A 27,969-nucleotide genomic window follows, 5' to 3' on the forward strand; every position below is an offset into this window, starting at 1 on the left:
CTCAGTGTCGCATATCAAGCCAAGTTCTTTGTTTCTTCCACGTGTCAAATAAAGATCACACAACCAGTTAGCCTGATGACTCTGTGTGTGTATGAACACTTCCCAGTGTCAACATGACCAACAGGAATGCCCATGATCTTATTTTGAGTCCACTAATCCTGGCCTGAAAGGCTAATTGTCATGCAGGGGCAAGGGAGGGATAAATCCACCAGGATCCCATTTCCTGGTAACTCACCAGTGACCCCAGATGGAAAGTGCAGTATGCATGTGTGACTGGGAGGACAGATTTGGTCTGGATTATGATGCTCCTAACAGTTGAATAGCCATCTGACAAGAGATTCACATAATGAAAATAGAAACTTCCCTCAGGGATACCAGAAGGTGGGACTGGACTCTGGTAGCCCAAGGAAGGGTGGGGGAATTTTGGAAAGAGGAAAGGAGGGGAACAATTGGAAAAATTAGACAAAAAAAACTTGCATTTATATAGAACATTGCTTAACCTCTGGATATCCCAAAGTATTTTTGAAGTGTAGTCACTGTTGGATTCACAACAACCAATTTGCATACAGCAAGCTCCCAAAAACAGCAATGTGATAACCAGATCCTCTGTTTGTGTAATGTTCATTGAGGAATACATATTGGCCTGGACATGAGAGAAACCACACACACCCCCCCCCCCCCCCCCCCCCCGGCTCTTCAAAGTAGCGCCATGGGATCTTTTGCAGCCACGTGAGAGGTTAGATGGAGTTCTGGTTTAACATCTCATTCGAAAGATGGCACCTCCGACAGTGCAACACTCCCTCAGTACAGCACCGGGAATGTCAGCCTAGATTTTGTGCCCAAGACTCTGGAGTGGGACTAGAATCCACAACGTTGAGAGTTAAAATTGGGAGAGAAAAAAAGGAAAGAATTGGGATAAAGGAAGGGGGGGGGAGGGTAGAATTAGGGAAGAAAGGAAGACTCAAACTCGATCAAACAGGTATCACAATAAACTGATATCCTCAATCGTCATTTAATCTGATATAAAATCTATTCTGGGAGCATAGTCCGGGCAGTGCTGGTCACCTTCCCCTTCAACAGGCTACCAGCTGGCACATGTTGCCGCCACTTTTCCCTCCTGAAATGAACAAAATTCCACCTGCGTCCAGCAACAGCGTAGAAAACCGGCGCGATTTTCACTACAGACGGTGGTGGGGAGCCCCTGAATCGAATCTAAACACAGGGAGAGGAATGAGAGGGACGGCTCATCCGTGGGAGCAACATGTTTCCGATTGGCTCCTGCAACCAGGACAGCCTCAGGTAAAGGAGGCTGGTGTCTGACACCTCCGCCGGCCCAGGGTCCCTGATCCGACCAGCAATGGCGCCGGCCTCCCGGGCGCAGTTCCCGCCCAGGCCCGGCCCGGCCCGCTTCCCTCCGCTATTCCCATTGTTTTCAGCTTCTGAGGTAAATTTCGGGCTTTCTGTGACTGAATTAAAACTCCCATCTGTCGGCGCCTCTTTCCTTGCCCTCAGGACGACCCTTTAACGGGATAAAAAAAGTTACCGCCGGCGAATAAAAGTTCCCCCGAAAACGGTTCAAGCGAACTCACCGGTTAATTTTCTGAGCGAAAGCGCGGCGCTCGGTTGATGTGGCCATCGTCTCGCGGACAGGAACCGCGAGCGGCGACTCAACCCTTTCAGCGCTTCGGCAATCTCCGGAGGTACTCGGCAGCCCGCGAGACTCGGCCATCTCCGGCAGCCCGCGAGACTCGGCCATCTCCGGCAGCCCGCGAGACTCGGCCATCTCCGGCAAACAGATACCCCACCCTCTCAACGAAGCTTTAAAATAGATTCCCAATAACAAAGAAAGAACAAAGAAAATTACAGCACAGGAACAGGACCTTCGGCCCTCCAAGCCTACGCCGATCCAAATCCTCTATCTAAACCTGTCGCCTTTTTTCTAAGGGTCTGTATCTCTTTACTTCCTGCCCATTCATGTATCTGTCTAGATACATCTTAAAAGACGCTATCGTGCCCGTGTCTACCACCTCCGCTGGCAATGCGTTCCATGCACCCACCACCCTCTGCGTAAAGAACTTTCCACGAATATCCCCCCTAAACTTTTCCCCTTTCACTTTGAACTCGTGTGCCCCTTGTAATTGAATCCCCCACTCTGGGGAAAAAGCTTCTTGCTATCCACCCTGTCTATACCTCTCATGATTTTGTACACCTCAATCAGGTCCCCCCTCAACCTCCGTCTTTCTAATGAAAATAATCCTAATCTACTCAACCTCTCTTCATAGCTAGCGCCCTCCATACCAGGCAACATCCTGGTGAACCTCCTCTGCACCCTCTCCAAAGCATCCACATCCTTTTGGTAATGTGGCGACCAGAACTGCACGCAGTATTCCAAATGTGGCCGAACCAAAGTCCTATACAACTGTAACATGACCTGCCAACTCTTGTACTCAATACCCCGTCCGATGAAGGAAAGCATGTCGTATGCCTTCTTGACCACTCTATTGACCTGCGTTGCCACCTTCAGGGAACAATGGACCTGAACACCCAAATCTCTCTGTACATCAATTTTCCCCAGGACTTTTCCATTTACTGTGTAGTTCACTCTTGAATTGGATCTTCCAAAATGCATCACCTCGCATTTCCCTGATTGAACTCCATCTGCCATTTCTCTGCCCAACTCTCCAATCTATCTATATTCTGCTGTATTCTCTGACAGTCCCCTTCACTATCTGCTACTCCACCAATCTTAGTGTCGTCTGCAAGCTTGCTAATCAGACCACCTATACTTTCCTCCAAATCATTTATGTATATCACAAACAACAGTGGTCCCAGCACGGATCCCTGTGGAACATCACTGGTCACACGTCTCCATTTTGAGAAACTCCCTTCCACTGCTACTCTCTGTCTCCTGTTGCCCAGCCAGTTCTTTATCCATCTAGCTAGTACACCTTGGACCCCATGCGCCTTCACTTTCTCCATCAGCCTACCATGGGGAACCTTATCAAACGCCTTACTGAAGTCCATGTATACGACATCTACAGCCCTTCCCTCATCAATCAACTTTGTCACTTCCTCAAAGAATTCTATTAAGTTGGTAAGACATGACCTTCCCTGCACAAAACCATGTTGCCTATCACTGATAAGCCCATTTTCTTCCAGATGGGAATAGATCCTATCCCTCAGTATCTTCTCCAGCAGTTTCCCTACCACTGACGTCAGGCTAACCGGTCTATAATTACCTGGATTATCCCTGCTACCCTTCTTAAACAAGGGGACAACATTAGCAATTTTCCAGTCCTCCGGGACCTCACCCGTGTTTAAGGATGTTGCAAAGATATCTGTTAAGGCCCCAGCTATTTCCTCTCTCGCTTCCCACAGTAACCTGGGATAGATCCCATCAGACCTGGGGACTTGTCCACCTTAATGCCTTTTAGAATACCCAACACTTCCTCCCTCCTTATGCCGACTTGACCTAGAGTAATCAAACATCTGTCCCTAATCTCAACATCCGTCATGTCCCTCTCCTCGGTGAATACCGATGCAAAGTACTCGTTTAGAATCTCACCCATTTTCTCTGACTCCACGCATAACTTTCCTCCTTTGTCCTTGAGTGGGCCAATCCTTTCTCTAGTTACCCTCTTGCTCCTTATATGTGAATAAAAGGCTTTGGGATTTTCTTTAACCCTGTTTGCTAAAGATATTTCATGACCCCTTTTAGCCCTCTTAATTCCTCGTTTCAGATTGCGCCTACAATCCCGATATTCTTTCAAAGCTTCGTCTTTCTTCAGCCGCCTAGACCTTATGTATGCTTCCTTTTTCCTCTTAGCTAGTCTCACAATTTCACCTGTCATCCATGGTTCCTTAATCTTGCCATTTCTACCCCTCATTTTCACAGGAACATATCTCTCCTGCACGCTAATCAACCTCTCTTTAAAAGCCTCCCGCATATCAAATGTGGATTTACCTTCAAACAGCTGCTCCCAATCTACATTCCCCAGCTCCTGCCGAATTTTGGTATAGTTGGCCTTCCCCCAATTTAGCACTCTTCCTTTAGGACCACTCTCATCTTTATCCATGAGTATTCTAAAACTTACGGAATTGTGATCACTATTCCCAAAGTAGTCCCCTACTGAAACGTCAACCACCTGGCCGGGCTCATTCCCCAACACCAGGTCCAGTATGGCCCCTTCCCGAGTAGAACTATTTACATACTGCTCGAGAAAACCTTCCTGGATGCTCCTTACAAATTCTGCTCCATCTAGACCTCTAACACTAAGTGAATCCCAGTCAATGTTGGGAAAATTAAAATCTCCTATCACCACACACCACAAGCAATCAAAGAACAAGTTCATGTTTTGAGTGCAGACCCTCCATTGGAATATACACGTTGCCTTTTCAACTGAATTCTTTTTTGTTCAGGGTGTGGAGTTTGCAAAAATGTTACAGACTTCTGACTTTGTGAAGAATTTGTTTTCTTCCATTTTCTGTGGAAGTGTCCCTGTCACACTATACACAGGTGAGAGGGTGGGTAGGAGGGTAATCTGATTGGTGGCCAGTTCCAGTGTAGAGTGATTGAAGTGAAGTTTGGAAAGGACTCCAAGTAGCAACCAAGCAAACTGGGAGTTCAGGAAGTAGATCATCCCAACAATTAGGATTTGATTGGGCTGAAAGGGGTCAAATTATGAGGATAAATTGGATAGGCGTGGGTTGTGTTCCCTCGAGTATCAAAGATTAAGGTATGATATAATTGTGGTGTTTAAGATGATTAAAGGAATTTGGTAAGGTATATAAAAACGATTTCCGCTGCTGGAAGAGTCCAGAACAAGGGGGCGTAACCTTAACATTAGAGCTCGGTAATTCGGGGGTGAGGTCAGAGAGCATTTCTTTACACACTGAGAATCTGGAACTCCCTGGAAAAAAAATGCTGAGACTGGGGATCAATTGAAAATTTCAAAACTGAGATTGATAGATTTTTGTTGGGTAGGGATACTAAGGCCAACCAAACAAAGATGGAGTTAATATATAGGTTCTCACCAACTTGAATGACTGAATGACAGAAGAGTCTGGAGATGCTGAATGGCCTCCTTCTGTTCGTTTTTAAGTAACAAAGTATCATTAGAATAGGTATAATGAGAAGCTTTTTATGTTGGCTGATGCAACATAAATGAGATGTGTGGAGTTCAGTTGATAGAAGATTTCAAAACAGGTTTATTAACAGCTAACTATTTACATGACATGCCTCTTGGTGTTACAGGAGCAGAGTGAGACTGGAGTGTAGTCACTTGACTGCATCTGGGTACTCAGCTCTTTAGCATACTAAGATCTTAAAGGGACATCACTCTTAAAGGCAAATATGCAACAATAGGGATTGGACAGTTAACAAGCAAAGGGGAGGTTTATTTTGCAGTGAGAGTCTGGGAGGATTAATGCAGGATAGCTAGCCACCAGTTTTAGTTCTGCAAACCAGAACTACTCATCACCAATCTGTTTTGACAGTATTTTTTTTTTAGAACCTTACAGCGCAGTACAGGCCCTTCGGCCCTCGATGTTGCGCCGACCTGTGAAACCATCTGACCTACACTATTCCATTTTCATCCATATGTCTATCCAATGACCACTTAAATGCCCTTAAAGTTGGCGAGTCTACTACTGTTGCAGGCAGGGCGTTCCACGCCCCTACTACTCTCTGCGTAAAGAAACTACCTCTGACATCTGTCCTATATCTATCACCCCTCAACTTAAAGCTATGTCCCCTCGTGTTTGCCATCATCATCCGAGGAAAAAGACTCTCACTATCCACCCTATCTAACCCTCTGATTATCTTGTATGTCTCTATTAAGTCACCTCTCGTCCTCCTTCTCTCTAACGAAAACAACCCCGTCCCTCAGCCTTTCCTCGTAAGACCTTCCCTCCATACCAGGCAACATCCTAGTAAATCTCCTCTGCACCCTTTCCATAGCTTCCACATCCTTCCTATAATGTGGTGACCAGAACTGCACGCAATACTCCAGGTGCGGTCTCACCAGAGTTTTGTACAGCTGCAGCATGACCTCGTGGCTCCGAAACTCGATCCCCCTACTAATAAAAGCTAACACACCATATGCCTTCTGAACAGCCCTATTAACCTGGGTAGCAACCTTCAGGGATTTATGCACCTGGACACCAAGATCTCTCTGTTCATCTACACTACCAAGAATCTTCCCATTAGCCCAGTACTCTGCATTCCTGTTACTCCTTCCAAAGTGAATCACCTCGCACTTTTCCGCATTAAACTCCATTTGCCATCTCTCAGCCCAGCTCTGCAGCCTATCTATGTCCCTCTGTACCCTACAACATCCTTCGGCACTATCCACAACTCCACCGACCTTAGTGTCATCTGCAAATTTACTAACTCACCCTTCTACACCCTCTTCCAGGTCATTTATAAAAATGACAAACAGCAGTGGCCCCAAAACAGATCCTTGCGGGACACCACTAGTAACTAAACTCCAGGATGAACATTTGCCATCAACCACCACCCTCTGTCTTCTTTCAGCTAGCCAATTTCTGATCCAAAGCTCTAAATCACCTTCAACCCCATACTTCCGTATTTTCTGCCATAGCCTACCGTGGGGAACCTTATCAAACGCCTTACTGAAATCCATATACACCACATCCACTGCTTTACCCTCATCCACCTGTTTGGTCACCTTCTCGAAAAACTCAATAAGGTTTGTGAGGCACGACCTACCTGTCACAAAACCGTGCTGACTATCGCTAATGAACTTATTCTTTTCAAGATGATTATAAATCCTGTCTCTTATAACCTTTTCCAACATTTTACCCACAACCGAAGTAAGGCTCACAGGTCTATTTGGTAGATTTTGAAGCGTATGTCTTATAGACAGGTAAATAAAATTGGATGTTTTTCAGGACTCCGTATGAACTGATCCCCAAACCCAAGATCTATAGAAAATTATATTAGAAAGTTTGTTGTTAAATCATATAAATAATTAATACATTGTGAACGAATATTTTCTGTCATATACTTTTTAAAAAGACACTTGTGAAACCTATGTGGCTCAGTGGGTAGCACTCTCAGGGGACTTGAACACAAAATCTAGGATGATAGCAGTCATGAGGGAGTGCTGCATTGTTGGAGGTGCCATCTTTCATTGAGATTTTAAACCAACGGCCTATCTATCCTCTCAGGCTGACGTAAAAGAACCCATGACACTATTTCAAAGAAGAGCAGCCTGGTGTCCTGGTCAATATTTATACTTCAATCGATATCACTAAAGAACAGATTATCTGGTCAAAATCTCATTGCTGTTTGTGGGATCTTGCTCTGCACAAATAGTTTTTTCCTAAGTTACACTTCCAAAAAAGTACTTAATTGGTTGAAAAGTGCTTTATGATGTCGTGACGTCACAAATGGCGTTATATAAATCCTAGTCTTTCTTTTCCTGACTGGGGCTTAGTCCCAGTTGTGCTCCTGAGTTCCTTACCCTTTTTATTGAGAAGCCTAAACACCAATTTTTGTCAGCAATACTAACCTATGGAAACTTAGAACAGGAAAAAGAACAGCTGGGTGCATTGAGCTTGTCCTATTTGGGCATAGTGTGACTGATAGACGTCATCACCCCATCTGATCCCAAACCCCTCACTCCAGCCACACAATCTCCAAGGAGAGACAAAATAACTGAGGGAAAAAACCTTAGGCCAACGTAGGAAGAATCGCTGGGCAGTTACTCTCTGCCCACCACCACCCCCCCTGCCAAAGTTGATCAAATGTGTTCCTGGAGACCACATTCAGGAATTTGTCCACCCTTTTGAATGTTGCAATGAATCCACACTGACTGCACAAGCCAGCAACTTGTTCCAGAGGTCAGTGATTCTCTATGAAAAGAGGTATCTCCTGACATCTAACCTAGTTTTGCGCTTGTGCAACTTAGGCTTGCGTCCCTTACAAAGATGACCACACTTCAAAAGTACTTAACTGGCTGTAATGCGCTTTGGGACGTCCTGAGATGGTGAAAGACGCAAGTTTGTTCTTCCTTTCTTTTTAACACCCAGCATAACACACATACTGGAAGGTATTAGACAGAGGATGACACACTGACTGAATTGTGTTATAGAGCTATATTCAACAGTTTCTTGAAATGCGAGTGCAAAGCTTGGACACTCTATTTCACCTCCTGGCATTCTATTCCAGCCCAGTTGTTCTATGGTAGAATTGAAAGAAAGACTTGCATTTATATAGCACCTTTCCTGACCACCAGACGCCCCAAAGCGTTTTTTTTTAATTCTTTCATGGGATGTGGGCATCACTGGGAAGGCCAGCATCTGTTGCCCATCACAAATTGCACTTGAGAAGCTGGTGGTGAGCTGCCTTCTTGAATCACGCCAGTCCATCTCGTGTAGGTGCACCCACAGTGCTGTTGGGGAGGGAATTCCAGGATTTTGACGCAGCGACAGTGAAGGAACGGTGATATACTTCCAAGTCAGGATGGTGTGTGGCTTGGAGGGGAACTTGCAGGTGGTGGTGTTCCCATGTGTCAGCTGCCCTTGTCCTTTGAGCCAATAGAGGTCACGGGTTTGGAAGGTGCTGTTGAAGGAGGCTTGGTGAGTTTCTGCAGTGCATCTTGTAGATGGTACACACTGCTGCTGGTGGTGAAGGGAGTGAATGTTTAAGGTGGTGGATGGGGTGCCAATGAAATAGTTTTGAAGTGTAGTCACTGTTGTAATGTAGGAAACGCAGCAGGCAATTTGCGCACAGCAAGTTCCCACAAACAGCTATGTGATAGTGACCAAATAAACTGTGCTCACACTGTTGGTTGATCCCATGTCAGGTTGTGCAGTCACATACGCTGTGTGTACACTATTGGGTTGTAGTCAGATATATTCAAACTGTGCAAGAAGGTTAGTGTAAGCCTAGAGAAGTTGACTAGAGAAGTTGACTTGTTTCAGGCTGAGAGTGTTTAAATGTGGCTTAGCTTGATCGTCAAAAGTCAGCACATGCATGTTGTGTGTCAGGTTGCAACAGCTGGTGTATAAAGTAGGTTGTTAGACGAATTTTATGCTGAGATACACACTGGAGAAGTGGTTTGTGTATTAAGCATAAATTGTTTCGGTCTCAGACTCTCCTTTAAATAAACTCTACAGTGAAACAGTTAACAAACTGGACGATGATGAAAGAGAGAAACAGGTTTGAACCACTATGGGTAGGATCTTTGCTGGAGTGGAGCTTTAGACTAAGTCATTATCAGCCCGTGGCACAGGGTTCCCAGCAACAGTTTAACAATGGCAATGGCCTGTGGTCAGTCTCAGCTGCAAAAAGCACACGACCCAAAGAGATTATATTAATCGAGAAAACACCGAGAGAAAGCTAGGGAATAACATACAGGGCACCAAAAGTAAATGGGCGATGAAATATGTAAAGCGTGCAGATATCGCCCTCTTGTGACAGAAGGGAACTAGCAGCTCAATGAGTGGCTCTAAGCAGTGATTCATTCCCCTTTCAGTGGCTGCGAAAAGAAAGCACATTACCCGAAAGTAGCTACTTTATGTTTACTGTCAAGGCCATTGCATCATACAATGCCCAGCTTCTATATATACAACTACTGTTGCTGTAACAAGGGGCTCACCACCAACTTCTCAAGGGCAATTGGAGACGGGCAAGAAATGCTGGTCTTGCCAGCGACACCGACATCCGGTGAATGAATTATTAAAAACAAACTACATAGTCTAACAACTTATATTGTGATATACAAACCATTTTCTTCAGATTTCTCTTTCATAGGCAGAGCCAACATGGCTGAAAGGGAAATTGTTTTTGACAAATCTATTACAGTTTTTTGAGCGTGTAATTAGCTGGATAAATAAAGGGGACCCAGTGGATGTCATATATTTGGATTTTCAAAAGGCATTTGATGAGATGTCATACAGTTATCCAAGATAAGAGCTCATGAGGTTGACTGTAATATTTTAGCACGGATAGAGGATTGGGTAAAAGACAGAAAACAGCAATTAGGAATAAATTGATTATTTTCAGGTTGGCAGGCTGTTACTAGTGCTGGGGCCTCAGTAATTTACAATCTATATTAATGATTTAGATGAAGGGACCAAGTGTAATATATCCAAGTTTGCTGATTATACAAAGTTAGGTGGGTAAGTAAACTCTGAGGGGGCATACAAAAGGTCTGGAGAGGGATATAGACAGGTTAAATCAATGGACAAGAATATAGCAGAGGAGCATAATGTGAATAAATGTGAGGTTATTTACTTTGGTAGGAAGAAAAGAATAACAGAATATTTTTAAATAGTGAGAAACAATTAAATGGAGGTGCTCAGAGAGATTTTGGGTGCCTCTTTATATATGAAACACAAAGTTAATATGCAGGTAAAGCAAGGAATTGGGAATGCAAATGGAATATTAGACTTTTTTGCAAGGGGCTTGGAATACAAGAGTAAGGAAGTCTTGCTGCAGTTGTACAGGGCTTTGGTGAGACCACACTTGGAGTTTTGGTCTCCATACCTAAGAAGCAATTGCTTGCTTTAGAAGGGGTGCAATGAGGGTTTACTAGATTCTGAGAGGACTTGAGAGGGATGCAGAGAAGCTGTTTCCCTTGGCTGGATTGTTTTGATTAACTAAAGGGCATGGTCCCAGGATAAGGGGATCAGCTTTTAGGCCTAAAATGAGGACAAATTTCTTAACCCAGGAGTTTGAAAATCTTTGGAATTCTCTACCCCAGAGGGTTGTGGCTGCTCAGTCATTGAGTATATTCAAGGTTGAGATCAATAGATTTTTGGACTCTAAGGAAATCACGGGTTATGGGGATCAGGGAGGAAAGTGGAGATGAAGTCAAGGATCATTTCTGATTGTGTTGAATGGTGGAGCAGGATCAAGGGACTGTATGGCCTACTCCTGCTCCTATTTCTTAGCACATTTCAGCACAAAATTATTCCAAGAACCTACTCTGCACACCAGCCTGCCACACAACATGTTCGCAATGACTTCTGAAAATCGTTGGCCTTGCATCAGAACTCTCCACAGATGCTGCCTGACCTCTGAGTATTTCCAGCACTTCCTGTTTTTATTTCACAATTAAACACTGCCTGTCTGAAACAATCAATTTTCCAAACTTACACTAACCTTCTTGCACACTTGGAATATACCTAACTACGTCACAGTAGTCCACACAAAATGAATGACACAGACTTCAAAACCCGACATGGGTTCAACCAATGACACTAGAAGAGATTATCTGGTCATTTTCTGATGGATTCCAGAGCATGGGAGCCTAAATGGCTCCAGTAACAGCCGCCAATTGTGGAACCAAATGCTAGAGTCAGCAGAACAATGAGATCGGGGGGATGTAGGGCTGGAGGACAATACAGGGATAGGGAGGGGAGAGGCCATGGAGGAATTTGAAAGAGGACAAGAATTTTAAATTAGAGTTGTTGGAGAACTGGACGACAATTTAGGATGGACAGAGGTGATGGGTGAGTGGGACTTGATATGTTTTAGATGAGGTGAAGTTCATAGAATGTGGAGCATGGGTGGCCGGTTGGAGAGCATTCGGATGGTCTTCTCAGAAGTAAGGATTGTAGGTTACAGTGCCACAATTAGGGATAGGCAATAAATGCGGGCCTAGCCGGCAACGCCCACATCCCATGAACCAATAATTTAAAAAAAAGTAGGGGTGGAGACGGCAATGTCATGGATTTTAAAGTAGGAGGTCTTTGAGATGGAGAGGATATGAGGTCAGAAGCTCAAGCCTGGAATCAGTGATAAGAGGCCAAAGGTGATGGCTTCATTCTTCCCAGTATTCAGTTGGAAGAAATGACCACTTAACCCAGGGCTGGATGTTGGACCAGCAGTCTGATGTCACTAAGGCAGCGCAGGGGCTGAGAGAGGTGCTGGGCAGGTAGAGCTAGGTGTTGTCAGTGTACATATTGAACCTGACCTCATGTCTGTAGATGACGTTATCCAACCGCCAGCATGCGGATGTGGAAAAATAAGTGGGAAGAGAAGCCATTGCTGGAGATGCTCTGGCTATGATCGAACAGTTAAGTGTGGAACTAAACGAGAGCAGTCCTGCCAAACTGGACAGATGACGAGAAGGATTTTAGTTATATTCGTTCATGCGATGTGGGCGTCACTGGCTAGGCCAGCATTTATTGCCCATCCCTAATTGCCCTTGAGAAGGTGGTGGTGAGCTGCCTTCTTAAACTGTAGCAGTCCTTGGAGTGTAGGTACACCAACAGTGCTGTTAGGAAGGGGGCTCCAGGATTTTGACCCAGCGACAGTGAAGGAACGGCGATACAATTCCGAGTCAGGATGGTATGTGGCTTGGAGGGGAACTTGCAGGTGGTGGTGTTCCCATGCATCTGCTGTCCTTGTCCTTTTAGGTGGTAGAGGTTGCGGATTTGGAAGGCACTGTCAAAGGAGTCTTGGTGAGTTGTTGCAGTGCATCTTGTAGATGGTAGATACTGCTGCCACTGTGCATCGGTGGTGAACGGAGTGAATGTTGAAGGTGGTGGATGAGGTGCCAGTCAAGCAGGCTGCTTTGTCCTGGATGGTGAAATGCTTCTTGAGTGTTGTTGGATCTGCATCCATCCAGGCAAGTGGAGAATATTCCATCGCACTCCTGACTTGTGCCTTATAGATGATGGACAGGCATTGGGGAGTCAGGAGGTGAGTTACTCGCCGCAGGATTACTAACCTCTGACCTGCTCTTGTAGCCACAGTATTTATGTGGCTGGTCCAGTTATGTTTCAGGTCAATGGTAAGCCCTAGGATGTTGATGGTGGGGGATTCAGCAATTGTAATGCCATTGAACATCAAGGGGAGATGGTTAGATTCTCTCTTGATTGAGATGGTCATTGCTTGGCACTTGTGTGGTGCAAATGTTACTTGCCACTTATCAGTCCAAGCCTGGATGTTATCCAGGTCTTGCTGCATCTGGACACGGGCTGCTTCAGTATCTGGGGAGTTGCGAATGGTGCTGAACATTGTGCAATCATCAGCGAACATCCCCAATTCTGACCTAATGATAGAGAGATGGTCATTGATGAAGCAGCTGAAGATGGTTGAGCCGAGGACACTACCCCAAGGAACTCCTGCAGTGATGTCCTGGGACTGAGATGATTGACGTCCAACAACCACAACTATCTTCCTTTGTGCTAGGTATGACTCCAACCAATGGAGAGTTTTACCCCTGATTCCCATTGACCTCAGTTTTGCTAGGGCTCCTTGATGCCATACTCGGTCAAATGCTGCCTTGATGTCAAGGGCAGTCACTCTCACCTCACCTCTTGAGTTCAGCTCTTTTGTCCTTGTTTGGACCAAGGCTGCAATGAGATCAGGATGTTGATAGTGAGCCCTGGCGGAACCCAAACTGAGCGTCACTGAACAGGTTATTGCTGACCAAGTGCCGCTTGATAGCACTGTTAACAACCGCTTCCATCACTTTACTGATGATTGAGAGTAGACTGATAGGGTGGTAGTTGGCCAGGTTGGATTTGTCCTGCTTTTTGTGTACAGGACATACTTGGGCAATTTTCCACATTGCCAGGTAGATGCCAGTGTTGTAGTTGTAGTGGAACAGCTTGGCTAGGGGTGCAGCAAGTTCTGGAGCAAAGGTCTTCAATACTATTGCTGGAATGTTGTCAGGGCCCATAGCCTTTGCAGCATCCAGTGCCTTCAGTCGTTTTTTGATATCACATTAAAGGCCTGCTACCCGACCCGAACCCGACGGGACCCGGTGACATGTGTTGGGTTTGGGTCGGGTCAGGCCGCTCTTCTGGGTCTGGCCTTCTGGCTCGGGTCAGGCCAGCTGGGTCCAGGTTGGACACACACAGCAAGAATTGCAGGTCAGTGTTAAAAGTTAAAAACTTACTTGAGCTGCGAGTCCGGGACGTCAAGCAGGAAAACTCTGACTCTGCGCAGTGAGTGTGTGAGCGTCTTTATGACGTCATCACGCTCATGCTGCAGCTTCCTGAAGATTGGGAGTCAGAAGGTAAGTAAAGGGCACATTGCGGTGGTCGCGTCGGGCGCGGGGACAAATGGAGGGACTCGGGCCGCGTCGGGCTCAGGTCCGATGTGGTTCCGTCAGGTTCGAGTCGGGTTTTTTTATGTAACTTGAGCAGGCCTTTATATCACGTTGAGTGAATCGGATTGGCTGAAGACTGGCATCTGTGACGCTGGGGACCTCAGGAGAAGGCCAAAATGGATCATCCACTTGGCACTTCTGGCTGAAGATGGATGCAAATGCTTCAGCCTTGTTTTTCGCACTGATGTGCTGGGTTCCCCCATTGTTGAGGACAGGGATATTTCTGGAGCCTCCTTCTCCTGTTAGTTGTTTAATTGTCCACCACTATTTATGACTGATGTGGCAGGTCTGCAGAGCTTAGGTCTGATCTGTCGGTTATGGGATTGCTTAGCTCTGCCTATCGCATGCTGCTTACGCTGTTTGGCATGCAAGTAGTCCCATGTTGTAGCTTCACCAGGTTGACACCTCATTTTTAGGCATTGCTGGTGCTGCTCCTGGCATGTCCTCCTGCACTCTTCATTGAACCAGGGATGGCCCCCCGGCTTGATGGTAATGATAGAGTGAGGGATGTGCCAGGTCATGAGGTTACAGATTGTGGTTGAAAACAATTCTGCTGCTGCTGGTGGCCCACAGCGCCTCATGGATGCCCAGTTTTGAGTTGCTAGATCTGTTCATTTAGCACAGTGGTTGTGTCACACAACACGATGGCGGGTATCCTCAATGTGAAGATGGGACTTCGTCTCCACAAGGACTGTGCGGTGGTCACTCTACCAATACTGTCATGGACAGATGCATCTGTGATAGGTAGACTGGTGAGGACAAGGTCAAGTAGGTTTTTCCCTCTTGTTGCTTCTCTCACCACCTGCCGCAGACCCAGTCTAGCAGCTATGTCTTTTAGGACTCGGCTAGCTTGGTCAGTAGTGATGCTACCGAGCCACTCTTGGTGAGGGACATTGAAGTCCCCCACCCAGAGTACATTTTGTGCCCTTGCTACCCTCAGTGCTTCTTCCAATTGATGTTCAACATGGAGAAGCACTGATTCATCAGCTGAGAGGGGACGGTAGGTGGTAATCAGCAGGAGATCAAAGACTGCAGGATGAGGAAGGATAGTGCCCCTTGGTCAGAGGGGGGAAAAGGATTTACAGAACTTGACGTGGTCACAGTCACAGGGAATTTGATTTGTGATGTTGATTAGGGCCATTTCATGCTGTGGAAAGGGTGTAAATCTGATTGGAGAGATTCAAAGGTGGTGTTGTGGAAAAGATAAACATGGATTTGGGAGGCAACAACACGTACATAGGAACATAGGAGGAGTAGGCCGTTCGGCCCCTCGAGCCTGTTCCGCTATTCAACTAAATCATGGCTGATCTTCTACCTCAATGCCAATTTCCCGCACTATCCCCATATCCCTGGATATCTTTAATATCTAGAAATCTATTGATCTCTGTCTTGAACATACTCAATAACTGAGCCTCCACCGTCCTCTGGGGTACAGAATTCTAAAGATTCACCACTCTCTGAGTGAAGAAATTCCTCCTCATCTCAGTCCTAAATGGCCTGCCCCTTATTCTGATACTGTGTCTTCTGGTTCTAGACCTCCCAGCCAAGAGAAACATCCTTCCTGCATCTACCCTGTCGAGCCCTGTAGGAATTTTGTATGCTTCAATGAGATCACCTCACATTCTTCTAAACTCCAGAGAATACAGGGCCAGCCTTCTCAATCTCTCCTCATAGGACAATCCCACCATCCCAGGAATTAGTCTGGTGAACCTTCGTTGGCAAGTATATCCTTCATTAGGTATGGAGCCCAAAATTGTACACAATACTCGGGTGCGGTCTCACCAAGGCTCTATACAATTGCAGCAATATATCTTTACTCCTGTACTCAAATCCTCTTGCAATAAAGGCCAACATACCATTTGCCTTCCCAATTGTTTGCTGCACCTGCATGTTAGTTTTCAGTGACTATGAACAAGGACACCCAAGTCCCTTTGGACATCAACAATTCCCAATCTCTCACCATTTATGAAATACTTTGCATTTCTGTTTTTTCTACCAAAGTGGATAACGACACATTTTTCCACACCATATTCCATCTGCCATGTTCTTGCCCACTCCACTTAACCAGCCTAAATCCCCTTGAAGCCACTTTGCAACCTCCTCACAACTCACATTCCCACCTAGTTTTGTGTCATCAGCAAACTTGGAAATATTACATTTGGTCCCCACACCCAAATCATTGATATAGATTGTGAATAACTGGGTCCCAAGCACTGATCCTGGCAGTACTTCACCAGTCACAGCCTGCCAACCTGAGAATGACCCGTTTATTCCTGCTCTCTGTTTTCTCTCCATTAACTAATTCTCAATCCATGCCAGTATATTACCTCCAATCCTATGTGCTCTAATTTTATTTACTAATCTCTTGTGTGGGATCATAGCGAAAGCTTTCTGAAAATCCAGACACAACATCCACTGGGTCCCCCTTATCTATTCTGCTAGTTATATCCTCAAAAAACTCCAACAGGTTTGTCAAACATGATTTCCCTTTCATAAATCCATGTTGACTCTGCCCAATCCTACCATTATTTTCTAAGAGTCCAGTTATCACATGCTTTATAATTAAAGATTCTCGCATATCCCCGACTACTTTCTTTCCCCCTTCTTTCTTAAATTGTGGGGTTACATTTGCTACCTTTCAATCTGCAGGAATCATTCCAGCATCTATAGCATTTTGGAAGACCACCAATGCATCCACTATCTCTACAGCCACCTCTTTCAACACTCTGTGTTGTAGATCACCAGGTCCAAAGGATTTATCAGCTTTCACTCCCATTAACTTCTCCTGGACTACTTTTTTACTAATAATTTATTTCAGTTCCCCATTCTTGCCAATCCCATGGTTCTCTAGTATTTCTGGAAGGTTTTTGTATCTTCCTCCATGAAGAGAGACACAAAGTATTTGTGTAGTTTCTCTGCAATTTCCATATTCCCCATTATAAATTCTCATGTCTCTGCCTGTAATGGGCCCACATTTGTCTTTGCTAATCTTTTCCTTTTTACGTACCTATAGAAACTTTTACAGTCCGTTTTTTTTTGTTTCTCACCAGTTTACTTTCATATTCTAATTTCCCTTTATCAGTTTGTTGGTCCTCTTTTGCTGAATTCTAAAATGCTCCCAATCCTCAGGCCTACTACTTTTTTTGGCAACTTTATAAGCCTCTTCCTTTGATCTAATACAACCGTTAATTTCTCTTGTTAGCCACAGTTGGATCACTTTTCCTGTTGGGTTTTTGTGCCTCAAGGGAATGTAAGGAGGTCGGAAAGGAAATGGACTTTGAAGATGTAGATTGCAGACACAAAGCAGTTGAGGGCAGTTTGTTTTTCATGAGGGTGATGATGACAGTTTTGAAAAGGAGAGGTGACAGTATGTTAGGAGAGAGGAGCACTTAGCATGAGGGCCAGGAAGGGAAGTTGAGTGGTCATCATTTTAGTGGGACTTGGGACGTGAGGGTAAGAGGCGGATGTCACAGACGAGTTAAGATCAGGAAGGGCACATGGGGAGATAGGAGGTAGAAACAGGCTACATACGAACATACGTACAAACATACGAATTAGGAGCAGGAGTAGGCCACTCAGCCCTTCGAGCCTGCTCCGCCATTCAATAAGTTCATGGCATGAACTGATTACTCCAGATTTCCACCTACACCCGATAACCTTCCACCCCTTGCTTATCAAGAATCTGTCTACCTCTGCCTTAAAAATATTCAAAGACTCTGCTTCCACTGCCTTTTGAGGAAGAGACTCACGACCCTCTGCGAGAAAGAATTTCTCCTCATCTCTGCATTAAATGGGTGACCCCTTATTTTTAAACAGTGACCCCTAGTTCTAGATTCTCCCACATGGGAAAACATCCTTTCCACATCCACCCTGTCAAGGCCCCTCAGAATCTTAAATGTTTCAATCAAGTCGCCTCTTACTCTTCTAAATTCCAGCAGATACAAGCCTAACCTGTCTAATCTTTCCTCATAAGACAACTCGCCCATTCCAGGTATTAGTCTAGTAAACCTTCTCTGTACTGCCTGCAATGCATTTACATCCTTCCTTAAATAAGGAGATCAGTACTGTATGCAGTACTTCAGATGTGGTCTCACCAATGTCCTATATAGCTGAAGCATAACCTCTCTTTTCACAGATGCTGCCAGACCTGCTGAGTGGTTCCAGCATTTCTTGTTTTTACTCCCTACTTTTGTATTCAATTACCCTTGTGTTAAATGATAACATTCTATTAGCTTTCCTAATTACGTGCTTTACCTGCATACTAACCTTCTGTGACTCATGCACTAGGACACCCAGATCCCTCTGCATCTCAGAGCTCTGCAATCTCTCACCATTTAGATAATATGCTTCTTTTTTATTCTTCCTGCCAAAGTGGACAATTTCCCACTTTCCCACGTTATACTCCATTTGCCAGGACTTTGTCCACTCACTAAACCTATCTATATCCCTTTGTAGCCTCCTTATGTCCTCTTCACAAGCTACTTTCCTACCTATCTTTGGGTGATCGGCAAATTTAGCAACCATACCTTCGGTCCCTTTATCTAAGTCATTTATATAAATTGTAAAAATTTGAGGCCCCAGCACAGATCCCTGTGGCACACTACTTGTCGCATCTCGCCAACCAGAAAATGACCCATTTATGCTTACTCTCTGTTTCCTGTTAGCTAACCAATCTTCTTTCCATGCCGATATGTTACCCCCTAATACCATGAGATTTTATTTTCTGCAATAACCTTTGAGCTGAGCCAAGGGGGAGCCTGGAGGGAAGTTTGACTGGGTGGCTAAGGGTGGGTGGGGAGTGCATGTGGGAGGGGGTAAGTAGAGGCAGCTGACCAAATGTTCTCAATCTGTGTGGAAAAGAAGTCCATGAGCTCCTCGCGCTTGTTGGTGAGGACTGAGTGTGTATTAGTTACAGTACACTAAGTGTAAAGGTGTCACTCTAAATAACTCATACAATGATGTGATGACTCAGCGGAGTACAACTTCCAAATAAATACAAGGTATTTACTTGGTTCCAGTGTTTAATTTCTGAGCAGTGGCTGACCCTGAAATCCAGTACCTTATCGGTGGCTTTGTCTTTCATTGAGAGCTGTAATCACAGTTCAGTTGAATAATGAGGTGACTGTTGTAACTTTGGTTGTTCAACTATATTGCCCCATAACTTAAGAAGTTTTTGCTTTCAAAGAGTTTAAATATTTACTTTTAACTGGGGTTTGAATGCTTGACAGATGCCAACAAGGCCTCTGTCTCATCCTGTTCAGTCACTGATGGATTGTCTTCCAATTACTAAAGTTGTTAACAACACTTACAGTAAACATTTACTTTTAAGATATTGTTCATGGATTCATGTGTCGCTCAGTGCCGCTCCTTTCCTCCCCTCCTCAGCCTAACACTGATTGGAACTGAGATCCCACACAGCATTCTAGTCCAGAATCTTATCTAAAAACTTCATGTTCCCGATTGGCGCATTGTGATGCTGGTCCTGAGTACAGTGCATTAATCTTAAAAGGGCAGATAAGCATTGCAGTTTGCTAGCCTGACTTCATCGGAACTCAATCACTGAAGCCTCGAACTGTGTTTATATAGTGGAATCTTCAGGAATCAGTACAAGCTCAGGTGGGCTTTGACCAGTTTGCGCTGGAGCATAAGGTAAGAGCTCTGATCTCTATAGATTCAGCAAGTTTTTTGAAAATTCATTTGTGTTGTTATAGGCGTTTCTGCCAAGACCTGCAATGATTACCCATCCCGGGTTATCCTTAAGAAGGTGGTGGTGAGCCTTCTTCTTGAACTGCTGCAGTCCCCGTGGTGAACGTGATACTGCAGTCCTGTTAACTAGGGAGTTCCAGCATTTTGACCCAGCTACGGTGAAAGAATGATGCATTTACAAGTCCTGCTGGACATGTACGAAGGCTCAGTCCAGATAGAGCCAGAACTAATAGCATGCTAACAGTTAAAGCATCAATGCCTGAGGACTATAGACCAAGAAGCTCCCCAGATCTGTGCTGAGTTACCTGACTTCAGCACCATATTTGGTTACCGATCCCTTGTGTTGGAACAGGGAACCACACAAAGGCTACCTATTCCTGACTGCTATCCTGTGACTCCCACTGGGAGAATACGTAAGCACATTTATTGGGTGAGAACAGTGTTGGGCTTGTCTGTGATGCCCCTGCAGCAGAATGGCCTGCCAGCACTTAATACGATGAGAGTTAATGCCTTCAGCAGAGGAGGGACAAAGACTGGAGGAGGAAAAAAGCACTGCACAATGGAGCTTAGCATGCCAGCTCATTGCTGTGGGACATAATGAACTATCAGCCCAAGGCCTTCGTTGCACCTGCCTTGCTTTAACCTATATACATTTTTCATTTCCTTGTGCGACAACATGAGCAGAACGACATAATTTTACTGCTTATTTTGATTGAAGAGTTTTACCACACCATTTTATCATGAAGTGTCATGGAACGTTAAAGATTCTATATAAATGCAAGTTGTTGTCAATATGTAGAAGTAATTTGAAACAATGAACCCTCTATGTTAAGCTACGATTTGAACGTCAGGCAAAGAAAGAAAGACTTGCATTTCTATAGCAACTTTCACGACCTCAGGACGTCCCAAAGTGCTTTACAGCCAAGGAGGTACTTTTGAAGTGTAGTCACTGTTGTAATGTAGGAAACGTGACAGCCAATTTATGCACAGCAAGCTCCCATAAACAGTAATTTGATAATGACTGGATAATCTGTTTTTGTGATATCGGTTGTACAAAGAGTAAATACCTAACTTTTATTGTTAGAGAAACAATTCCTAGAAATAATTTTCATTTTACTCACTTTATTTACATAAACTCTACTCGTACAGAACCACCCCCCTCGCCCTTCCCCCACCATAGATGCGCCAGAAGGTGTACTGCAGCAACTCACTAAGGTTACTTCAACAGCACCTCCCAGCCCTGCTACCTCTCCCACCAAGAAGGATGAGGACAGCAATGTCACAGGAACGCCATCAGCTCCAAGTCACCCACGCACCCTGACTTGGACGCACATCAGTATTCCTTCATGGGCACCGGGTCCAATTCCTGGAATTCCCTTCTTAACACCATCGTGGTAGCACCATCACCACTTGGACCAGTTTCAGGAGTAGGCCCATCACCACCTTCTCAGGACAGCGAAGGACAGACAATAAAGATACAGCTTTGTAAGCACTGTCCACATTCCAGAAACAAATACATATATATTTAAAAAATCTATCAGGAAGGCTGCAGAAGACAAAGCTCTCTTGTTTCAGATATGTTATTCCCTCCATAGTGCAATTTCAGTATTATCTGCACTATCTTGGCCGGGTTAAGCACTGCCTCAATTTAAATATTCTCAATCTTGTTTTCAAATCCCACCATGACCTCACCTATCTCTGTGATCTTCTCCAGCCCCACACCCTCTGAAATATCTGCGCTCCTCTAACTCTAGCCTCTTGTGCATCCCCGATTTTAATTGCTCCACCGTCAGTGTCTGTGCCTTCAGTTGCCCAGGCCCCAGGTTCTGGCATTCCCTCTCTAAATCTCTCTGCCTCTATATCTCTCTTTCCTCCTTTAAGGTACTCCTTGAAACCCATTTCTTTGACTAAGCTTTTAGTCATCTGTTTTAATATCTCCTTATGTGGCTTGGTGTGATATTTTGCTTTATAACGCTCCTTTGGAGTGCCTTGGAACGTTTTATTTCGTTAAAGATGCTATATAAATGCAAGTTGTTGTCAATATGTAGAAGTAATTTGAAACAACAAACCCTCTAAGTTAAGCTACGATTTGAACATCTGCAGATCAACACAGGCAATGGGTCAACCAACAGACAAGTGGGTAAGTTTGTTGTGCGATGGAGTTATTGAATCCACTGTTTCTTCTGTCCCAGTAACAAGCTACGAGCAAGTATCTGAAGTATCTGATCAGTAGCTCCAGCACTGTGCGGACCCTGAGTTTCACATAGCCCAACATGGACAGAAGGAGTGAGAGCCTGGTTCCTGCCAGAGGTACAGGGGAAAGAATGTCTATCTCAAGCAGAGCAAGAACCAATAGCCTTCATTCACCAAGCAAAGCAATAATTGAGGTAAAACACAGCACAGCTGCTCATTTATAAGTTATTAATTTTTCTTTTGTTTCCCTGACATTTCCTCATGGCCTGAATCTTCAGCTGCTCCCAGGTTGGTGTTCATCCCACTTTGGCAACCAAGAGGTTGAGAAGAGCTGTTTCAGGATGAAGTTCCCTAAAAGGGTTGTTCGCACCATCCTAGTGTGGTAGATACTTAAAATCATTGAATCATCCAACACAGAAGGCAGCCATTCGGCCCAGCTCTTTGAAAGAGTTATCCAATTAGTCCCACTCCCCTGCCCTTTTCCCATACCCTGCAAAGTTTTCCTTTTCACGTCCATAGCTACCATTGAAAGCTACTATTAAATCTGCCTCGACCACCCTTTCAGGCAGTGCATTTCAGATCAGAAAATTCACATTAAAAAAAATATCAATTCTTTGTTTCATTTGCCAATGATCCTAAATTTGTGTCGAATGGAAACAGTTTCTCCTTAATCTACCAAAACCTTTCATAATCAACATTATATCATTGACTTTTACAACAGGCCTCTTTAGAGACTCAAACACTCCCACTTAGAAAGGGGTCTAGTGAGAGACTCTCTCACTCCCTCCTTGAACAGGGTCTGGTTAGAGACTTCAACCTTGGCCTAGGCCATTCCTCCCTTAATCACAGGCTGAAATTAATTCTTTAACTCCCTCCAATCTTTTTCAGCTTGGAGCAGTGAAAGGGAGAGCTTCACTGGGGAATATTTTAAGTGAGGCACATCGTCCCTCCTTCACCTTCAGTGGGATTCTCGTTGCCAGGAGACTGACGAAGAATTTGAAGGTGATTGAAAATGCACATTTGATGTTGAAGAATTCCAAATTCTCCATCAAACCCAAGGAACTAATCTTCTTTGTTTTCACATTGGAAGGAAAGAACAGCTTTGAAGCTAGCTGCAAAGATACCAGCTGTCACCAAGATTATAAATGAACAGGTCTGTAATGTTCTCACTCTCAGTAGGAGTGCTAGAAATCCTCTCCCTCCTCTGTCATTGCTGTTACATTAACCATTGTCAGGAGGGTAGGGTTGCCAGCTCTGGTTAAATGTATTCCTTTTATCACATGACCTTCTGCCTCCAACTGCCCCGCCCCCAGGTTCTTGCCATTGGTTGGCCAACACATCCATACTAACAGTGCCCCGCCTCCCCAAGCCAATTGGAAAGCAACAAGACTCTTTGCCACCTGATTGGATGTTTCTTAATCAGTCAAATAGCCTTTTTTTCCCATCTCAATTTTTATAACTAATAAGCAGAGTGTTAAATGAAGTGAAAAAAGCGCACTATGTTCTTTTTAATTCCCCTATAATTTTCTCCAATGGTTGCTCAGGAGAATACTCTTTAACTCCTAGACACTCCAGGCCAATTCTGGACTGTTGGCAATCCTACAGGATGTGCAGGCCCTGGAATGTGATAGCTCTTCCTATGAGCACCTCTCCCTCTCTGGGAGAAGCATCAAGCCTCTAAGTGCCAACAGCATAGCTGGCACCAAGCAGTCCAATGGCCACGTTGAGAAGCATGGGTGTGAACTCATTGCTGTTGCTCGTTGAAAAGAAAGAAAGCTGGAGTTTTATATAGTGCCTTTCACAACACCAAAACACATTACAGCTAATTATGAAGTGTTGTCATTAGAAACGTGGCATCCAATTTGCGCACAGCAAGACCCCACAAACGACAATGAGATAATAACCAGATGATCTATCTTTTAGGTGGCGGTTGAGTGATAAATATTGTCTGGGATACCAGAGACAGCTCCCCTGTTTGTCCTCAAAATCCACCCGAACAGGTCCTCGGTTTCCTAACAGTGCAGCACTCCCTCATTACCGCTCAAGTCTCTGTTTGTGGCACTGGTAAACATAGCTTGCTGACTCAGAGGTGACAGTGCTACCCACTGAGCTACGGCTGACGCAGGATGTCAGAATGAAAATAGTGCGCAGATAGGGGACACTCTCTGAGGTTGGGAGTCTGAGTATACAGGGTTTACACCGCACCTAACCCGTGCTATAAGTCTACCCTGGAACTGCTTGATGTTGACACAGGAAGGAGAATGGGGCAAAGTGAAATTATTCGATCACTGAGAATGACCATCCCTCACCTGGGTAAGCAAAAAATAAAAAGTCAATAGGAACACGAGTTGACCATTCGGCCCCTCCAGCCTGTTCCGCCATTCATTTAGATCATGGATGATATTTACCTCAATTCTATTTCTCCACCTTTGCTCATATTCCTTACCCAACAAAAATCTATTGATCTCAGTCTTGAAGGCTCCAATTGTACCCCCCCCCCCCGTATCCACAGCGTTTTGGGGGAATGAGTTCCAGATTTCCATCACCCTTTGTGTGAAAAAGTGCTTCCTGTTACAATATTAATGCAACTAATGATGGAATTGTCTGAATGCCGCAGAACGTTACCCCTTGGCTATCTTCTCCATTTTCAGGTGCCACCGGTTTCCTCGAATCCCCAACAGAGATTCAGCACCTCCCTTGTACGGGAGTTCCTGGAGGAATATTTGCCGGGCAAGCTGAGGGGTGTCGCCTACAGTCCTGCTCTCGCTGGTCGACTCTCGAAAGAGATGAGCGACGAAATTAAGGAGTTTGCGAAGGGGAGGCTGCCGCCCAGATACAAGCTGGTGTGCATCGTGACACTGGGCGAGAGGAGTAGTGAGAATGCTCTGGTGACCAGCAGGGCTCTCTGGGACTGCTACGCCGACACCTTTGTTTCACACTGTTACGAGAGCGGCACCATGTTCTGTGTGGCCAGCGTCTTTGCCTTGTACCACGAATAAGCAGCTCTTGGGCTAAAAGGGTTAAATTATGAGGTCTGATTGTATAGATTAAGATTGTACTCTTTTGAGTATAGAAGATTGCTGTGATCTAATTGAGACACTTAAGGGTAGGTAGAGAGACACTATTTCCTCTGATGGGGAGTCCAGAACAAGGGGGCATAATATTAAAATTAGAGCTAGGCTGTTTAAAAAAAAAAAGCTCTGGAATTCCCTCCCTAGACCTCTCTGCCTCATTACCTCTCCTCTTTTAAGATGATCTGAAATACCTACGTCTTTGATTAAGCTTTTGGTCATCTTTCCTGATTTCTCCTTCAATTGCTTGGATGTTGCTAATGTTAAATGCACTATATAAATGTAAGTAGTTGTTCCAAAAAGGCGAGTGGAAATCTGGAAATCTCTCCCCCAAAAAGGATGAGAATGGCAAGAAGGTGGTGACAGTTGGAAATGTCAAAACCCAAGATTGACAGATTTCTGTTTTAGGCAAGAGTATTAAGGGTTATGGAACCAAGGTGGGTAAATGGACTTGGGAATCCAGATAAGCCATGATCTAATTGAATGGCAGAAGAGGCTCAAGGGGCTGAATGGCCTCCTCCTGTTCCCCCTCCATTTTCTGAACTCCTTTGATATCTCACTTGTCATCAAAATGAAAATGAAGCAGTGCAAGTGTTCTGACGAGGGTGCTGAACCGCAGGCTGGAATGGGGGATTGGGGACGGCAGGGATGGAGGGAGGAGTGGGAGGGAGGAGCTTTCTGCTTCTGATTGCAACCTATCTCATTCCAGGGTTTCTCTCATAATGGGTCAGAAAGCCCATTGTATGTAGCGCCAACCCGCGTCTCTGCCTGTCTGAACAAACTTCATTTTGAGCCAGCAGTCAGAGTGCAGTTTGAAAGTTGCGACAGCTCAGTAAAAAGATCATAGGAAATAGAAGCAGGAGTAGGCCCCTCGAGCCTGCTCTGCCATTCAAACAGATCATGGCTGATCATCTACCTCTACGCTATTTTTCCCCACTATCCCCGTAGTCCTTGATATTGTTAGTATTCAGAAATCTATCAATTTCTGTCTTGAACATACTCAACTATTGAGCTTCCACAGCCCTCTGGGGTGGAGAATTCCACAGACTCACCACCCTCTGAGTAAAGAAATTCTTCTTCATCTCATTCTTAAATGGCCTGCCCCTTGTTCTGAGACTGTTTCCCCTTGTTTTAGACTCACCAACCAGACAAAACATCCTATCCACATCTTCCCTGTAATGCCCTGTAAGAATTTTGTAAGTTTCAATGAGATCACCTCTCATTCTTCGAAACTCGAGCGAATATGGGCCCAGTTTCCTCCACCTCTCCTCTGAAGACAATCCCGCCATCCCAGGGATTAGTCTTGTGAGCCTCCGTTACACTCTCCCTATGGCAAGTACATCCTTCCTTAGATAAGGAGACAAAAACTGTACACAATACTCCAGTTGCGGTCTCATCAATGCTTTATACAATTAAAGCTAGACATCTTTACTCCTCTACTCGAATCCCCTGGCAATGAAGGCCAACATACCATTTGCCTTCTTAATTCAGTTGGTAGTGGTTGGTGAGTCACATAAATCAGGAAGTTCCTAGGTTCAATATTGTGCTGTTAGTTGGAGTTACCCTCGGCATCCTTGGACTAGGATGGGGGATAGTCATCCTGGGTTTTGCTCCAGGGGTTACACCCACCTACATCCTCACTTTCCCACTCCAGTTGACAATTACATGTCCAGATGTTGAATGAGGGCAAGAATGAGTTTGAGGCACTGTAGACAAACAGTGGGTCTTGGATAGATAGTTAAAGGAAAGTGGGATAAAGGAATCAAGGTGAACATATGGGGTTAAGACTACTGCTTGCGTTGAGGATAAAAACCTGCATGGTTGGGCCAAATGCCTTGTTTTTGTGCTTTACTAATTCTATTTCTACGAGCCTCACCATTGTGGCTTACAACTGATAGATGGCATTGGATGGGGGACTTGAGGAAGGCTGGTGTTTGTGAAACCGTGAAGGAGTTCCTGCCTTCAGGAAATGAAGGGAGAAAATAAGCTTGTTTCATCATGAGAAAAATTACACCACATGGCTGTGGGATGAGTTGTGACAATCGGCACAAGCTGAAAGAGATCGTCACTCTCCTGGTTACGATGGCACCCATACTGCGCAGCTCGATCTCGGCAGGGGCCCACGTTAAAAAACCACGAGCGCTTTCCTACTTCTTGACCTACTCTGAGCCACAGCTCTGGACACAGTCTCTGCGTGTGTGGGCTGGTCTGTTGTGAATGGCTTAGGTCCTGTATGACTTCAGTATTGCTGGCGGTCCCCAAACACGAGCCTGAATCAGCAGGCTGCATGGTGTGCAAGCCCAGACATGCTGGGATGTGTTGGCCTGTGACCCTGCATTTCCATTGGCCAAGGCAGAATATTGTCAGCCCATATTATGTAGATTGTTCTCACGGCAACAGTTCACACTGGGGTTATTTACAGTCAATCAAATACATCACAAAGCATACAGCTTTTACTCAAAATGTCAACAACTTCTGAAGACTGTTAAAGTTACTAATAAAGGAAAAAGAGAGACTTGTATTTCTACAGCATCTTCCATGACCTCAGGAAGATTAAGCACTTTAGCCAATTAAATACCTTTCAAGTGTAGTCACTCATGTAATGTAGGAAATGCAGCAGCCTATTTGCGCACAGCAAGCTCCCACAAACAGCAATGTGATAATGACCAGTTAATCTATTTTAGTGATATGGGTTAAGGGATAACATTGGCCAGGATACCGGGGAGAATGCTCCTGCTCTTCTTCCAGTAGTGCTGAGAGATCTCTTACTTCCATCTGAGAGGGCAGACGGGGGCCTTGGTTTAACTCCTCATCAGAAAGACGGCACCTCCAACAGTACAGCATTCCCTCAGTACTGCGTAGACTTTGTGCTTATGTCCCTGGAGTGGAACTTGAGTCCATAA

General features: G+C 44.9%; 2 protein-coding genes across 9 annotated transcripts in view; one reads left to right on the forward strand and one right to left on the reverse strand.

Annotated features, from left to right (window-relative positions):
• The window catches only part of LOC137355680 (dedicator of cytokinesis protein 7-like), a 158,298-nt gene extending 156,591 nt beyond the window's left edge, over positions 1-1,707 (reverse strand). For all 6 annotated transcript variants that reach the window (XM_068021107.1, XM_068021106.1, XM_068021105.1 and 3 more), the window contains exon 1: positions 1,590-1,707. In XM_068021107.1, the coding sequence (XP_067877208.1) occupies positions 1,590-1,636 (47 nt within the window). In that variant the 5' untranslated portion in view covers positions 1,637-1,707. The remainder of the gene's footprint in view (positions 1-1,589) is intronic.
• On the forward strand, positions 1,073-25,691 carry LOC137355682 (dynein light chain Tctex-type protein 2B-like). Of its 3 annotated transcripts, none has more exons than XM_068021108.1 (5): positions 1,073-1,444; positions 21,995-22,189; positions 22,884-22,997; positions 23,086-23,148; positions 24,647-25,691. In XM_068021108.1, the coding sequence occupies exons 2-5, from the start codon at positions 22,076-22,078 to the stop codon at positions 24,992-24,994; spliced, it is 639 nt and encodes a 212-aa protein (XP_067877209.1). In that variant the 5' UTR covers positions 1,073-1,444; positions 21,995-22,075; the 3' UTR covers positions 24,995-25,691. The 3 variants fall into 3 exon arrangements, with proteins under 3 accessions (XP_067877209.1, XP_067877212.1, XP_067877210.1); XM_068021111.1 differs by having other exon boundaries at positions 1,073-1,299; XM_068021109.1 differs by lacking the exon at positions 1,073-1,444 and adding an exon at positions 19,681-19,745.
• The last annotated feature ends 2,278 nt before the right edge of the window (positions 25,692-27,969 follow it).

This window comes from Heterodontus francisci, chromosome 43 (assembly GCF_036365525.1).
Source record: "Heterodontus francisci isolate sHetFra1 chromosome 43, sHetFra1.hap1, whole genome shotgun sequence".
NCBI classification, from domain to species: Eukaryota; Metazoa; Chordata; class Chondrichthyes; order Heterodontiformes; family Heterodontidae; genus Heterodontus; species Heterodontus francisci.